This window comes from Oncorhynchus kisutch, linkage group LG22 (genome assembly GCF_002021735.2).
Source record: "Oncorhynchus kisutch isolate 150728-3 linkage group LG22, Okis_V2, whole genome shotgun sequence".
Lineage (NCBI taxonomy): Eukaryota > Metazoa > Chordata > Actinopteri > Salmoniformes > Salmonidae > Oncorhynchus > Oncorhynchus kisutch.
In genome coordinates, this window is record NC_034195.2 from 43311231 (window position 1) to 43327113 (window position 15883).

General features: G+C 41.4%; 1 protein-coding gene across 1 annotated transcript; it reads left to right on the forward strand.

Moving 5' to 3' along the window:
• The first annotated feature begins 9803 nt into the window (after positions 1–9803).
• LOC116356357 (laminin subunit beta-4-like) lies at positions 9804–11318 on the forward strand. The gene is made up of 2 exons (XM_031801959.1): positions 9804–9889; positions 10022–11318. Exons 1-2 carry the CDS (start codon positions 9842–9844, stop codon positions 10433–10435), a joined length of 462 nt encoding a protein of 153 aa, XP_031657819.1. The 5' UTR covers positions 9804–9841; the 3' UTR covers positions 10436–11318.
• Positions 11319–15883: the final 4565 nt, after the last annotated feature.

Below are 15883 nucleotides of genomic sequence, written 5' to 3' on the forward strand. Positions count from 1 at the left end.
ATATACAGCTATGTTATTTCTGTCCATATGCTATACTGTATATCCACTCAGTGGCCAGCTTATTAGGAACACCCATCTAGTATCGCGTCAGACCCCCCTTTGCCTCTAGAATAGAATTCTTCAGGCATGAAATGTTGCTCAATTGGTATCAAGGGACCTAACGTGTGCCAGAAAACATTCCCCACACCATTACACCACCGCCACCAGCCTGTACCATGGACACCAGGCAGGATGGGGCCATGGACTCATGTTGCTTACGACAAATTCTGACTCTGCCATCAGCATGACGCAAGAGGAACCAGGATTTGTCGGACCAGGCGATGTTTGTCCACTCCTCAATTGTCCAGTGTTGGTGATGGCGTGCCCACTGGAGCCACTTCTTCTTGTTTTTAGCTGATAGGAGTGGAACCCGGGGTGTGGTCGCCTGCTGTAATAGCCCATCCGTGACAAGGACCAAAGAGTTGTGTGTTCACAAGATGCCATTCTGCACACCACTGTTGTACTGCGTTGTTATTTGCCTGTTTGTGACCCACCTGTTAGCTTACATGATTCTTGCCATTCTCCTTCGACCTCTTATCAATGAACTGTTTTCGTCCACAGAACTGGCGCTGACTGGATTTTTGTTTGTTTGTCGCACCATTCTCTGTAAACCCTAGACACTGTCGTGCATGAGAAGCACGTGTTTCTGAGATACTGGAACCGGCACGCCTGGCACCGACAATCATACCACGCTCAAAGCTGCTTAGGTCACTCGTTTCGCCCATTATAACGTTCAATTGAACAGTAACTGAATGCCTCGATGCCTGTCTGCCAGCTTTATATAGCAGGCCACTTGACTCACTGTCTGTAGGAGCAAACCATTTTCGTGAACGGGTTGGCATAGCTAATATACTGGCCTCTTCGTGTATATTGCTTTGTAAAATAAGAACAACATCATCCTGAATATGCCTTGTATAATCTCGAACATCCCTCTGTAGCATGGCTTAAACTAGCCATTTTCACTGTTTATATTTACCATTTGAATACATGTATTCCAAAAGAAATGACTGCTCTGTGTTATATTTCTTAGCTGCAACTGTATTAGTATTTAGAGACGATGCACTAGTAGAGGCCACACTATGGGTTACATTTCTATGTTTGGGTGAATTTTATCAAGACAAGGTATGTTCTAATTATGTTATTGCTGAATCATATCCACTTCACACAGGACATGGCTAACATAACGGAGAGAACCTCAGTGTATTCAATGTTTCTAAGGTAAACCCCTGTCTTGTACTGTACTACTGTACACCCAGGCAAGGTGAGCATACCTCAGTAACTAGTCTGTGTTCCATGTCTATATCCAGGTAAATTCCTCCCTTTTACTGTACTGTACTTCGGGTATCAATCAGAGGGAGACGGGAATGTGTCCGCTTTGAATGAAATCTAATCCTCCTTCACTTACGTCCTCTGGGTCTGCGTTTTGGCCTCCTCTCTCTGTGTGGTGCTCAGTGCACTGTGCACTTACAGGCTGAGACTCAGTGTCATTACCACTCTAATCACATTCGGGCTCCGGAGCAGGTAGGCACTGATTCTGGAAGCATACAGGGAAGACTGTTTGTACTGTAAGTGTTACTTTTGTGTTATGAGAAAGTGTTGCTGCTCTGATCTTGTGATATGGTCTGTAAACAGCTTTGAATGGAACATGTTCTCTTTTTTTGGTCTTCAATTCTTCTTCAATTGATTCTGCAGCACATTTGTTGGAAGATGCGCCAACAGCAAGGAGAAGATCGTAGCTGGTGTTTCTCCCATCTAAAGTACAGAGGTCATCTTCTGCTTTAATGCAATTAGTGATAACTTGATGCCAAGAAAAGATGGTTTAAATACTTCGTTGACATCTCTCTGTCATTACAGTGTCGAGTTTTCTGTCCATTACATTATTGCCAACTCTGTCTAAGTTATAGATTATACTAAATGACTGATGTTCATTCAGGCAATGTGCAGCTACAGTATGTTGGTTAGCTTACTGTATATTCAATACTAGCTATTGTTTTTCACCTGGTATTTGAGTTACTGTTTGTATTGGTTTCATGATGCAAGTCGAAGCTAAGCCTAGAGTAAATCCCCAAACAAGTATCTCTTGGGCCCCATACATTTGCAATAAAGTTCATTCCTCCCTTGAGCTTTCACTTTCGTAGGGAAAAGTGCTACACAGCACTGTACATTCCAATGTTGTTTCTTGGGCATATTATTTTGCTGTCATGCATTTACTTCTCCCATTGTGAATAGGCTATACGACCCACAATGTGAGAAAGGTAGCCCACACACACTTAGGAAGAGGGTCAAATTAGAGTCCCATCACCAGAATGATGGGAATATTTACTGATGAAGTGAATGGCTTCTGTGGTGTGTGTAAGCTTTGCATTCACAAAGCATTGTCTAATATGCCTTCTGTATGTAAACATTGTACGGTGGCTTGGGAACAGTCAAATGAAAGTTTATTGGTTGCATACACAGTTGCAGACATAGCAGATGTTATAGAGGGTCAATGGAACGGAGTCAAACGTGGGGTTTCCAAATGTTTCATCTGTTTCATACTTTCTATTTATTCCATTCCAGACATTACAATGAGCTCATCTTCCTATAGCTCCTCCCACCATCCTCCAATGGTATGTACAATAAAAAGAAATACTATGAATGAAATGTACAGATCTTACAGTGAGCTTTCAAGAATCCAGTATATAAACAGTAACAAAATGCAATGTACAGTTGTAAATATATTAAAATGAGTTATGAGAAGAATACAGTACATGAATACATAGTGTGAAAAACAGTCTAAAATAAACGGTCCTGTGTTTGATGTCCCTATGTTCCTGTGTGTGTGTGTTTGTGAGTATGGGTGAATGCTTGTGTGGGAGTGTATCTGAGTACAGACAGGGTTGGGTAGGTTACTTGTAAATGTAATTAGTTACAGTTACTAGTTACCTTATCCAAACTCAATAACGTAATGATTACTTTCAGTTACTTTTGGATTCCTTTCCCCTCAGTAGGCAACCAAAAAGGATCCATCAAACGCTTTTGGTGTGTCATAGTGGTCTCTGACCTGAGGTCAGACTTGCTTAGGTGGAACAAACTTAAACTTGTTTTCAATGCTGAATTGAATGTCATTGAGAAAACAGAAAGGTGTCATAATGTATTTTTTTGCAAGTCCTGAATATTTCTGAATTTAAAAGTAATCCAAGAAGTAATCTAGTTTGTCAACAGTGTTTTATCTGATGACAATATTTTTGTCATCAAAAATATTTTTTGTCGTCAGATTACATGTAACTGATTACTCCCCAACTCTGAGTAAAATAGTCTGCATGTGTATGAGGTGTGTGTGTGTGTTCTGTGAGTGAGTCTACCATTGTCTCTTACTACAGGAGAGGTGGCGATGGCTGTTCAACAGTTTGAGATAGAAGCTCCTGGAGAGATGGAAGCTCTTTTCCATCTTCAGTAGTTCTGTCTTTGTGACTTGTTTTCTCTTGAAGAGTGTGGTTACCACATAGTAATGTATCTAAACATGTGGTTTTGTGTAGTTGCCAGAGAAGGTTCCATTGAAAGCCATTGCGTTCACTGCTGGTATTTAGTGAATGACCTATACATGTCTATACCTATTCATCAGTATGTGGATGTTGGTGATACCTTGACTTACCTGTGATAATGTGAAAACCCTCTCAACTCAGTTGGTTAACTCATTGGTCCTGTGTAGTATACCTCTCCGTTCATTTGTTTAAAGTGTTCTTCTCTGTCTGGGCTATGACCAACACCTGACTAATTACATTTTGACAGACCCTCTCCCTCCCTTCTCCTTGACAGTGAAAAACATTTTGGTCTGGTTTATTGGACCCTTATTAATTCTTTAGATATTTTTGTCAGATCTTACTATGGAATACTGAAGTATAATTACAAGCATTTCATAAGTGTCAAAGGCTTTTATTGACAATTACATGAAGTTGATGCAAAGAGTCAATATTTGCAGTGTTGACCCTTCTGCAATCCGCTCTGGCATGCTGTCAATTAACTTCTGGGCCACATCCTGACTGATGGCAGCCCATTCTTGCATAATCAATGCGTGGAGTTCGTCAGAATGTGTGGGTTTTTGTTTGTCCACCCGCCTCTTGAGGATTAACCACAAGTTCTCAATGGGACTAAGGTCTGGGGAGTTTCCTGGCCATGGACCCAAATTATCGATGTTATGTTCCCCGAGCCACTTAGTTATCACTTTTGCCTTACATCCTCCAAAAGTCTTTGCCTCACTGTGCGTGCAGATGCACTCACACCTACCTGCTGCCATTCCTGAGCAAACTCTGTACAGGTGGTGCCCCGATCCCGCAGCTGAATCAACTTTAGGAGACGGTCCAGGTGCTTGCTGGACTTTCAATTGAACCGCCCTCCAAGAAATTCTTGATGATCTGATAAATGGTTGATATAGGTGCAATCTTTCTGGCAGCAATATCCTTGCCTGTGAAGCCCTTTTTGTGCAAAGCAATGATGCCGGCACATGTTTGCTTCCAGGTAACCATGGTTGACAGAGGAAGAACAATGATTCCAAGCACAACCCTCCTTTTGAAGCTTCCAGTCTGTTATTCGAACTCAATCAGCATGACAGAGTGATGTCCAGCCTTGTCCTCGTCAATACTCACACCTGGTTTAACGAGAGAATCACTGACATGATGTCAGCTGGTCCTTTTGTGGCAGGGCTTAAATGCAGTGGAAATGTTTTTGGGGGATTTAGTTCATTTGCATGGCAAAGAGGGACTTTACAATCAATTGCAATTCATCTGATCACTCTTCATAACATTCTGGAGTATATGCAAATTGCCATCATACAAACTGAGGCAGCAGACTTTGTGAAATTAATATTTGTGTAATTCTCAAAACTTTTGGTCACGACTGTACATCAAAACACAATAACGTTGACGTAAAGACCCCTACAACAATTCAAATCATTTCAAATGTTATTTGTCACATACACGTGTTTAGCAGATGTTATTGTGGGTGTAGTGAAATGCTTGTGTTTCTAGCTCCAACAGTGCAGTAATATCTAAACATTTCACAATAATACACACAATAGACACAAATCTCAAGTAAAGGAATGGAATTCAGAATATATAAATATTTGGGTGAGCAATGTCAGAGCGGCATAGACTAAGAATTATTAAGTCATTCAAACTCGTAATTCCGTTACCAAATTGGCCAACTCCAGTTAATGTCACCTCCAGTTAATGTCATACCTACCCATGAGCCCCCTCTCTTTCCTTTTACTGTAACCAGCATCCTCACCCACTGAGCACCAACTGACACCAGGCGTCCATGGACGTTGAAAAGTCATTACAATTTGGTCAGTCCACTGTGACCTTGATGTTAACGTCTACAGATGGACAGTTGAAGTTGGAAGTTTACATACACTTAGGTTGGAGTCATTAAAACTCGTTTTTAAACTAGTCCATAAATTTCTTGTTAACAAACTATAGTTTTAGCAAGTCGGTTAGGACATCTACTTTGTGCATGACACAAGTAATTTTTCCAACAATTGTTTACAGACAGATTATTTCACTTGTAATTCACTGTTTCACAATTCCAGTGTGCAAGAAGCTAACATACACTAAGTTGACTGTGCCTTTAAAAAGCTTGGAAAATTCCAGAAAATTATGTCATGGCTTTAGAAGCTTCTGATAGATAGTCTAATTGACATCATTTTAGTCAATTGGCGGTGTACCTGTGGATGTATAAAAAATTAAAATAAACTTTTTTAAATATTTTTTTATATATATATATATATATATATATATATATATATATATATATATACCACTTTCCACTATTAGGGAAAAAGTACCCAATTGTCATACTTGAGTAAAAGTATAGAGACGTTAATAGAAAGTTACTGAAGTAAAAAAGTCTAAAAGTATTCTGTTTAAATATACTTAAAAAGTAAATGTAATTGCTAAAATATACTTAAGTATCAAAAGTAAAAGTATAAATAATTTCAAATTCCTAATATTAAGGAAACCAGACAGCACCATTTTATTGTTTAAAAAATGTACAGATAGAAGGGGCACACTCCAACACTTATTTACAAAAAGATGCATTTGTGTTTAGTGAGTCCGCCAGACCATAGGCAGTAAGGATGACCATGTGTTCTCTTGATAAGTGTGTGAATTTCAACATTTTCCTGTCCTGCTAAGCATTCAAAATGTAAAGAGTTCTTTGGGTTGTCAGGGAAAATGTATGGAGTAAAAAGTACTATATTTTGTTGTCAAAAATATAAATAGCAAAGTAAAGTACAGATACCCCAAAAAACTACTTTGTACTTTAAAGTATTTTTACTTAAGTACTTTACACCACTGGAAATAACCATTGGAACAATGGTAAAATCCCCTTGTAGAGGATGCAAGTTTATCTTGTTCCCACACACAGCGAGGAAAATGGTTTGGGAGGCAAAGAAAAATTGAAAGGCCAAATCTCCAAATCTACAATTCAATGCAACCTCCATGCCAATAGGCTCTTTGGAAGGGTTTCCTGAAAAAAAAAAAATATATTTAAGAGCAACCAACAAATGTAAACGCTTGGAGTTTGCTAATGGCATTGGCACTTGGAGTGGAACCGGATGCTATGTTCAGATAATAGGAAAATACAGTCGTCGAAAGAAGGATGCATGTGCAAAAAAGAATACCTACCGTAAAATATGGTGATGGATCTTTGATGTTATGGGGCTGTTTTGCTTCCACTGGTCCTGGGGCCCTTGTTAAGGTCAACGGCATCATGAACTCTACCAAGTAACAGGACATTTTTGCCAAAATCTGGTTGCCTCTGGTAGGAGGCTGAAACTTGGCCACAAGGGATCTTCCAGCAAGACAATGACCCCAAGAACACATCAAAATCCATAAATAAATTGTGCTCAGTCTCCGGACCTGAACCTGTTAGGGTTCGTTCCTTACGTCCTTCTTTGTCACTCATTGGTTCATTGGTGAAATTAGCATTATGACAACATCTTTAATTAAATCATTCAAAAACCTTTATTAATGCAATTGCAGACAGAAGTTGACAAACAGGAACATAGCACTCATGTTTCTGAGTAAGTTCTGCCTCAAACAAAAGGTCTCAAGTTATTTTATTAAACCAAAGTCCCGCCTTAGTGATGTCACTGACTACATCATTACCTTTTTACGCCTGAGACCAAAACCCTATATAAACAATGCCTTTTCGTGGTATCTTAAACTTAGCAGTAAACGTTCACTCCCCAAAGCTGATTTATTGTGGAATGTCTAACTAGTCTCTTATCTCCCACACTCCCCTGCAGAGTTCTGCCTCAGTCACACACAGACAGAGAGAGACAGAGAGAGAAAGAAAACAACTGTGGAACAATTCTAAAACTATATAATGAATATATATATATATTGTTAATCTATAGTGTAGTACCCTATAAATGTAAGGAGGGGGGGGGTCTTATAACCCCTCCCCTTCTATTAATATAACATAAGTATAATATATTATTCTAATACATCAAACATTTGTACAGCCCCAAATCATGACCGCTGGGTGAATCCTGACAAACCTGTGGTTGAAATTGAAGAGGGCAGTCCATAACCACATACAGAAAAATGTGGAGGAATGGTCTAAGATCCCTCCCAATGTGTTCAATCCAATCTCTCCAATCAAAATGATCAAAAAAGCCTCAGTGCCATTATCCTCGCAAAGGGACGGTGCATAAAGTATTGAAAACAGGTGTGCCAATAATTTTGACACCTATCTTTTTGAGAGAAAAAAATATTACTTGTTGAGGTGACTGTAAATACCCACAATGTTGTTGAAAATATGAAGTAGTTATTGTGTTCTGATTGTGACCAAACCCGTCCACCCCTCCTCCTCCAGCCTGTGAGTGTGACCCTTGCGGAGCTGTGTAACCAGGTCAGGGGTCAGTGTCCGTGTCGTATGGAGGTAGGCTGACTGCCGGGGTTCTACGGCTTTCCCCTGTGTCAGCCCTGTGATTGCAACGGCCTCGCTGAACTGTGTGACCAGGACACTGGAGCCTGTCTGGACTGCAGGGAGCATTCCACCAGAGGCAAATATGAGAGAGGTGAGGTTTCATTCACTTATTCATTCATTTATTCATTCATTTGTTAATTTAAAAGCTGTTATTCACATTTCCCTATTAGAATCAACCCATATCTATTGCTTGGTTCCATAAGTGGTGTGCCAACTTCTCTGACTCATTCTTTCTACAGTCACAGATCTGCCAGTGTACACAGTGTCAGTCAGAATGTTTCAATGTTGTGTATTTGGTTGCTCCAGGTGTGTGGAGGGTTACTTTTGTGACCTAGTTTCCAGGGAGCCCTGTGAGCCTTGTCTGTGTCCTGACACTCAGTCCAGTGGACGGCTTTGCTAGCACCTGCAACAATGACCCAGAGTCTGGTAGCCTGACCTGTGACTGCCTGGCTAGACACAAAGGTTTTTTTGTGTGTTTATGTCGGTGCATGTGCACTCTTTTCAACATTAGTTGAAGCTAGTTGCTAGTTTGACTGCTCACTACTGACCGTTGATCCTAATTTCTCTCCCTGCCCAAATTCCATTCAGGTCTCCTCTGTGATGCTTGCTCCGCTGGTTTCTATGGCGCTGCGAGGAGTGTCTCTATAACAACAACATCGACCCTACTGACAGTGACCATGTGACAGTGTGACAGGAGAGTGTCTGCGTTGCCTCCACAACACCCAGGGACCCCACTGTCAGAGCTGTAAGCCTGGCTACTATGGAGACGCACTGGCCCAGGACTGCAAAGGTATAGCAGGGGCACACAGTATACAAATCATCATCTGGCCCAGGACTGCAAAAAGGTTCAAATCTATGAGGGTCAATAAAGTGGAGGGGTGGGCTGTCAATGTTTTGACCCCTAGATGCACCACACCTCCCCAGATAGTTCTTGCCTGCTCAATGTGTACATATACTTTTTTTAAACAGTAGTGCTTTGTGTTTTATGTTGTAAATGTGTCTGAAACTCTGTGTGCTGCTATTTTGGACAGGTCTCTATTTAAGCAATAAGGCATGAGGGGTTGTGGTATATGGCCAATATACCATGGCTAAGGGCTGTTCTTATGTATGACGCAATGTCGAGTGCCTTGATACAGCCCTATATATTGATATATTGGCCATTGGTATATTGGCCAAATACCACAAACCCCCGAGGTGCCTTATTACTATTATAAACTGGTAAACAATGTAATTAGTAAAAATAAATGTTTTGTCATACCCGTGGTATATGGTCTGATATACCACGGCTGTCAGCTAATCAGCATTCTGGGCCCAGTTTATAATGAAACTAGAGACTAACCTGGTGAAGAACAAAAAAAAATCTAATTCCATGACTGTTAGGGTATGGTATGTGGCTATTTATGTGTGTTTCACTGTCTTTATGTTTATGTGTGTTCCCAAGAGTGCTCCTGTGACCGGCATGGGGACGGGGGTGACCAAGCGCCCTCTGGACAGCCCGTGTCTCTGTGAACCACTTACAGGCCAGTGTCGTGTGCCCGTTTTGGGCGGGCGCGGTGGTCACGCTGTGTGACGAGTGTGCCGACAGCTTCTGGAACATTAAGGGAGAGTCTGGGTGCCAATCATGCAAATGTGACCCTACCAACTCCCTCAATTACCACTGTGACAAGGCAAGGCCTCTATACTCCATAGCAAGTTATTCTATAGTATTCTATGTCAAAGCATGGTAAACTGAGATTTATTTTCCCATACTATATTGGTAAGCCTTCATATTTGACTCTTCAGGTGTCTGGTCAGTGCCAGTGTCGTACTGAGTTTGGAAGCAGACAGTGTGATGAGTGTGGGGAGAATCACTTTGGGAACCCTGGCCTGCGCTGTGTCAGTAAGTTGTGGCCAAAAGTGATTCATTGATGGATCTTTTAATTCTTAGCACCACAAAGAAAGACAATGCTGTTGTGTATAGATTCCCCTTCCCTCCTTATCCTGTCTCCCTGGCCTGTGACTGCAAATGAAGGGTACCGACCGGCCTGCCTGCGACCCATTGACGGGTGAGTGCCTGTGCCGCATTGGTGTGAAGGACATCTTCTGTGACGAGTGTGCCCCTGGGTATGACCAAGTCTTTCCTGCCTGCACCCCGTGCCAACCCTGTGCCGTCCTGTGGGTGGACAACGTCACCGATGTCCACCGTGCCGCCCAGAGGATGCGAACCTTTATGCCTTGCAATGGCGAGCAACTGGAGCCAGGATACAGTCGTCGGTGGCAACGCATGCTGGAGATGCACTCCAAGTTGGACTATCTGGTGAAACTGACTGGAAGATTTCTACCTCGGGTGAAGGATGTGGAGCAGTTCTGTGTCAGAATCTCGTATGTAAATAACAGTCTCTCATCTTTTTTAATTTCTGAATATTATTATTCAACATACTCTTAAACCATGAGTTGAAGTGATTTATACTATACTTTGACAGTTATCTTGGAGCTGTACACTTTGTCCTTCCTTCCTTTGTCCTTCCTTCCAATGGCGTCATCATGGACCTAACGTTTATTCTGAACACTGAGATCGACAACATCTGAAGTTCAAGATACCATTGGATAACTTAAAGGACAAAATCAGCGAGGAGCCAACAGTAGATACAGTGAAACTGGAAGGTACATATGGCCATATAGTTTTTTTTAATCATTTGAAATTCACTGTAATTTCACTGTGTATGTAGAGCAACTTTGATCAAATGTAAAGTGTGAGTATCTGATTGGTGGTGTTAGGTTCTAATTATTAGAGTAAGATCTCGACGGACACCATTAAAGCTTAAACCAAGTTTATTCTACCCTAAGGATCGAACAGCTGAACCGACAAAATACATATTCACACAAGCACTGATATTTAACCCTTTCTCCTATGCTGAGTCATCTCTGTTGCTAGACAGAACCTTAGGGATACCTGCTCTTCCTCACTTCATCTGACCTGACCTCTGGCCAAAAATTCACACTCCTCCCCAACTCACGGCTGTCATGTTGACTCGTACCAGATGGTGTCTTTCCTCTTCCCATAGGATCCTGTTGGGGTAGGTTCCTTGTTCCTTGTCAATCATTTGCTTATTGGTGAAATCAGCATTCAGACAATATCTTTAAGTAAATCAATCAAAAACCGTTATTAATGCAATTGCAGACAGAAGTTGACAACGGGAACATAGCACGCATGTTTCCGAGTAAGTTCTGCCAAATCGGAAAGGGTCCAAGTTGCTTTAACTAGGATATATGCTAGCGTCCCACCTCGCCAACATCCAGTGAAATTGCAGGGCGCCAAATTCAAAACAACAGAAATCCCTTGGGGTCACCTTGGGGTCATGATAGGGGCTGCACCAAATTATTGATGTATTATAATAATGTATTATGTATTATGCTTATGTTGTATTAATAGAAGGGGATGGGCTATAAGACCCCCCCACTACATTTACAGGATCCTGGACTACAGATTAGCAATATATATATACATTATAAGGTTTAATATAGTTCCACAGTTATTTTCTAGTCTCTGCTTCTTATAAGAAACGGTCTGAGAGATATGTGAGTAATTGCAGTCAAAACAGGGTGTCTGTGAGAAAGTGCCTCAAGGCTAAAAGAGATTCATAGACACAGAACCCTGCAGGGGAGTGAAAGAGATAAGAGATTAGTCAGACATACCACTATAAAGCAACTTGGGGAGTGGAAAATTACTGCTTAGCCCTTAGAAAACACTGGAACTATTGTCTCTCCTGCAGGTTTGTATAACTGTATATGCATGGGCTTGGTCTCATGAGTAGAAGGTGTTGACGTAGGCAGTTACATCATTAGGGGTTGACTGCAAGCATATTAACTTCTTTGGGACTGGGGGGCAGTATTGAGTAGCTTGGATGAATAAGGTGCCCAGAGTAAACTGCCTGCTACTTAGGCCCAAAAGCCTGAGTAGAATATGCATATAATTAGTAGATTTGGATAGAAAACACTCTGAAGTTTCTAAAACAGTTTGAATTATGTCTGTGAGGCAGTTACATCATTTCAATAATTTGAAAGGGGCTGCACCAATAATTTGGTGCAGCCCCTATCATGACCCCAAGGTGACCCCCAATCAATCCCTGACGGCGAACAATAACATATCTTGACACAATGTAAACGTTATAAATTACCTTCTCTCCCTCAGTGAAAGGAATAAATATATTTCATAAGTCATGAAATCAGAACCCAAAAGTGGGGACTTTAATTTTGATGCTGATCCAGAGGCCCTGGAGGAAATCAGGGAGCAGCATGCGGACTTCATGGCTGATGTAAAGGAGGCCAATAGGGCCGTGGAGAACTCCATGGACACACGGCAGGAGGTCAAAGACCATCTTTCCAGCTATAGCTGCTTGGGAGACATGGAGGCGCTGGAGAAGAATGTCAAGGCTCTGAGTGTGGCCAAACTCAATAAAAATGTGAGTGTCCCTTATAGTAGTGCTTGCACTGCATGCATCAAAATAGTGATGTGTTAGCGTGAATGTCAGTCTGTTTCAATTGTCGGCAACCCTATGTTCATAGTCAGCCATGGAAATATTCAGATTTAAAGGCCCAGTGCAGTCAAAAAATGTGATTTACATATATATTTCCACACTATGAGATTAGAATAATACTGTGACAATGATGATCATTCCCTTTTAATGTAAGAACTGTTTGAAAGACCGCCTGAAATTTCTGCCTGTTTTGGTGGGGTAGAGTTTTGGCCTGCCTGGAGACATCACCAGGTGGTAAATTGGTTAATAGACCAATTAGAAACAGTAAGAGTTCCAAACCTCTCTGCCAATAACATCATTTTCAGTTTTCAACAAACTTGATTTGTTGAATGTACTTGTTGGTCCAACGTATCTGCTTAGAGATGAGATGGTGGCACCAGAGGACATAGAAAGGTTGGCCAAGGGTGTTCTGGCTATCCAGCTGCCGGACTCTCTAGACGACACCTGCTCCATGATCCAGAACATGTGGGGCATGCTGGCCAACTTCACTGAGTTCAAGGAGGATCTGAAAAAACTGGAGGACTAAGCCAAGACAGCCCAGGACCTACTGGAGAATGCTCTGGATATCAGGTTAGCCAGTACCACATATACTGAATATGAGTGACTGTCACTTTCTATAAACCTTTCTGCTAAATGACCATATTTGTACCATGGTTGTCAATGTATTAGCGACAGAACCAAGGGTATTGATGTTACGGATATCAAGAAAGCCAGTGGCCACAGTAATCACAGGACGAGGTTGAGCAAGACCTGGAGAAGGCTAAGGAAAGCAATGACATGGCGTACGAGATGATTAAAGAGGTCATTCTCTCACTGTCACACTCTTTCTCCAACTTTCCCTCTCTCTCTACTGTCACAGGCCGGCTCATAGCCTGTGGCAAAAATGAGGGGACGCGAACAGGTATAGGCCAATCAAAAAGGTTCTTTATTGTAAACCAAACTATTAACTTTAAACAAAGATAAAGGAATGAGGTGTGAAAGTATCATAATGTAAGGTGTATGTAAAGTGCAGGGATGCATGAATCTGTGTGTGTGAATGACTGAGTGAAAACTATGCAAAACTACAAAGGAACAAACAAAACAGGATCTGGAGGAGCAGAGAGAGAGAGAGAGACGAGAGATTAGTGAAGCAGCAGTTTAAATACCCTGAGCCCAGGTGACTCCAATCACTAACGACCCTCCTCTGCCTGCAGGAGGAACCGCCCCTGCACTGCAGAGGAGGAGCCGTGACACTACCTATTCCTGCTTGTGCGTATTTGTATTAGTCTCAACATCCATCAGATATTCAGACACTTCAGCTCTCAGAAGAAAGTTTGTTCTTTCTCATAACTGTATATAATAATTTTGCACGCCCAATTTTTCAGTTTTTGATTTGTTAAAAAAGTTTGAAATATCCAATAAATGTCGTTCCACTTCATGATTGTGTCCCACTTGTTGTTGATTCTTCACAAAAAAATACAGTTTTATATCTTTATGTTTGAAGCCTGAAATGTGGCAAAAGGTCGCAAAGTTCAAGGGGGCCGAATACTTTCGCAAGGCACTGTAAAGGTTGAGACCGAGTTTGCGTCTCTGACATGGGTAGGCAGACCGTTCCATAGAAATGGAGCTCTATAGGAGAAAGCCCTGCCTCCAGCTGTTTGCTTAGAAATTCTAGGGACAATTAGGAGGCCTGCGTCTTGTGACCGTGTAGGTATGTACGGCAGGACCAAGTCAGAGAGATAGGTAGGAGCAAGCCCATGTAATGCTTTGTAGGTTAGCAATAAAACCTTGAAATCAGCCCTTGCTTTGACAGGAAGCCAGTGTAGAGAGGCTAGCACTGGAGTAATATGATCAAATTTTTTGGTTCTAGTCAGGATTCTAGCAGCCGTATTTAGCACTAACTGAAGTTTATTTAGTGCTTTATCCGGGTAGCCGGAAAGTAGAACATTGCAGTAGTCTAACCTAGAAGTGACAAAAGCATGGATTAATTTTTCTGCATCCTTTTTGGACAGAAATGTTCTGATTTTTGCAATGTTACGTAGATGGAAAAAAGCTGTCCTTGAAATGGTCTTGGTATGTTCTTCAAAAGAGAGATCAGGGTTCAGAGTAACGCCGAGGTCCTTCACAGTTTTATTTGAGACGACTGTACAACCATTAAGATTAATTGTTAGATTCAACAGAAGATCTCTTTGTTTCTTGGGACCTAGAACAAGCATCTCTGTTTTGTCCGAGTTTAAAAGTAGAAAGTTTGAAGCCATCCACTTCCTTATGTCTGAAACACATGCTTCTAGCAAGGGCAATTTTGGGGCTTCACCATGTTTCATTGAAATGTACAGCTGTGTGTCATCCGCATAGCAGTGAAAGTTAACATTATGTTTTCGAATAACATCCCCAAGAGGTAAAATATATAGTGAAAACAATAGTGGTCCTAAAACGGAACCTTGAGGAACACCGAAATTTACAGTTGATTTGTCAGAGGACAAACCATTCACAGAGACAAACTGATGTTTCCGACAGATAAGATCTAAACCAGGCCAGAACTTGTCCGTGTAGACCAATTTGGGTTTCCAATCTCTCCAAAAGAATGTGGTGATCGATGGTATCAAAAGCAGCACTAAGGTCTAGGAGCACGAGGACAGATGCAGAGCCTCGGTCCGATGCCATTAAAATGTAATTTACCACCTTCACAAGTGCCGTCTCAGTGCTATGATGGGGTCTAAAACCAGACTGAAGCATTTCGTATACATTGTTTGTCTTCAGGAAGGCAGTGAGTTGCTGTGCAACAGCCTTTTCTAAAAATTATGAGAGGAATGGAAGATTCGATATAGGCCGATAGTTTGTTATATTTTCTGGGTCAAGGTTTGGCTTTTTCAAGAGAGGCTTTATTACTGCCACTTTTAGTGAGTTTGGTACACATCCGGTGGATAGAGAGACGTTTATTATGTTCAACATAGGAGGGCCAAGCACAGGAAGCAGCTCTTTCAGTAGTTTAGTTGGAATAGGGTCCAGTATGCAGCTTGAAGGTTTAGAGGCCATGATTATTTTCATCATTGTGTCAAGAGATATAGTACTAAAACACTTGAGCGTCTCTCTTGATCCTAGATCCTGGCAGAGTTGTGCAGACTCAGGACAACTGAGCTTTGAAGGAATACGCAGATTTAAAGAGGAGTCCGTAATTTGCTTTCTAATAATCATAATCTTTTCCTTCAAAGAAGTTCATGAATTTATCACTGCTAAAGTGAAAGTCATCCTCTCTTGGGGAATGCTGCTTTTTAGTTAGCTTTGCGACAGTATCAAAAAGGAATTTCGGATTGTTCTTATTTTCCTCAATTAAGTTAGAAAAATAGGATGATCGAGCAGCAGTAAGGGCTCTTCGG

Bases quoted from the DNA above. Each gene is read 5' to 3' on its own strand.
- LOC116356357 (XM_031801959.1), top strand. From the start codon at position 9,842: ATGAGTGTGGGGAGAATCACTTTGGGAACCCTGGCCTGCGCTGTGTCA. The intron at 9,890-10,021 runs GTAAGTTGTGGC...CTGCAAATGAAG, and splicing joins CCCTGGCCTGCGCTGTGTCA to GGTACCGACCGGCCTGCCTG.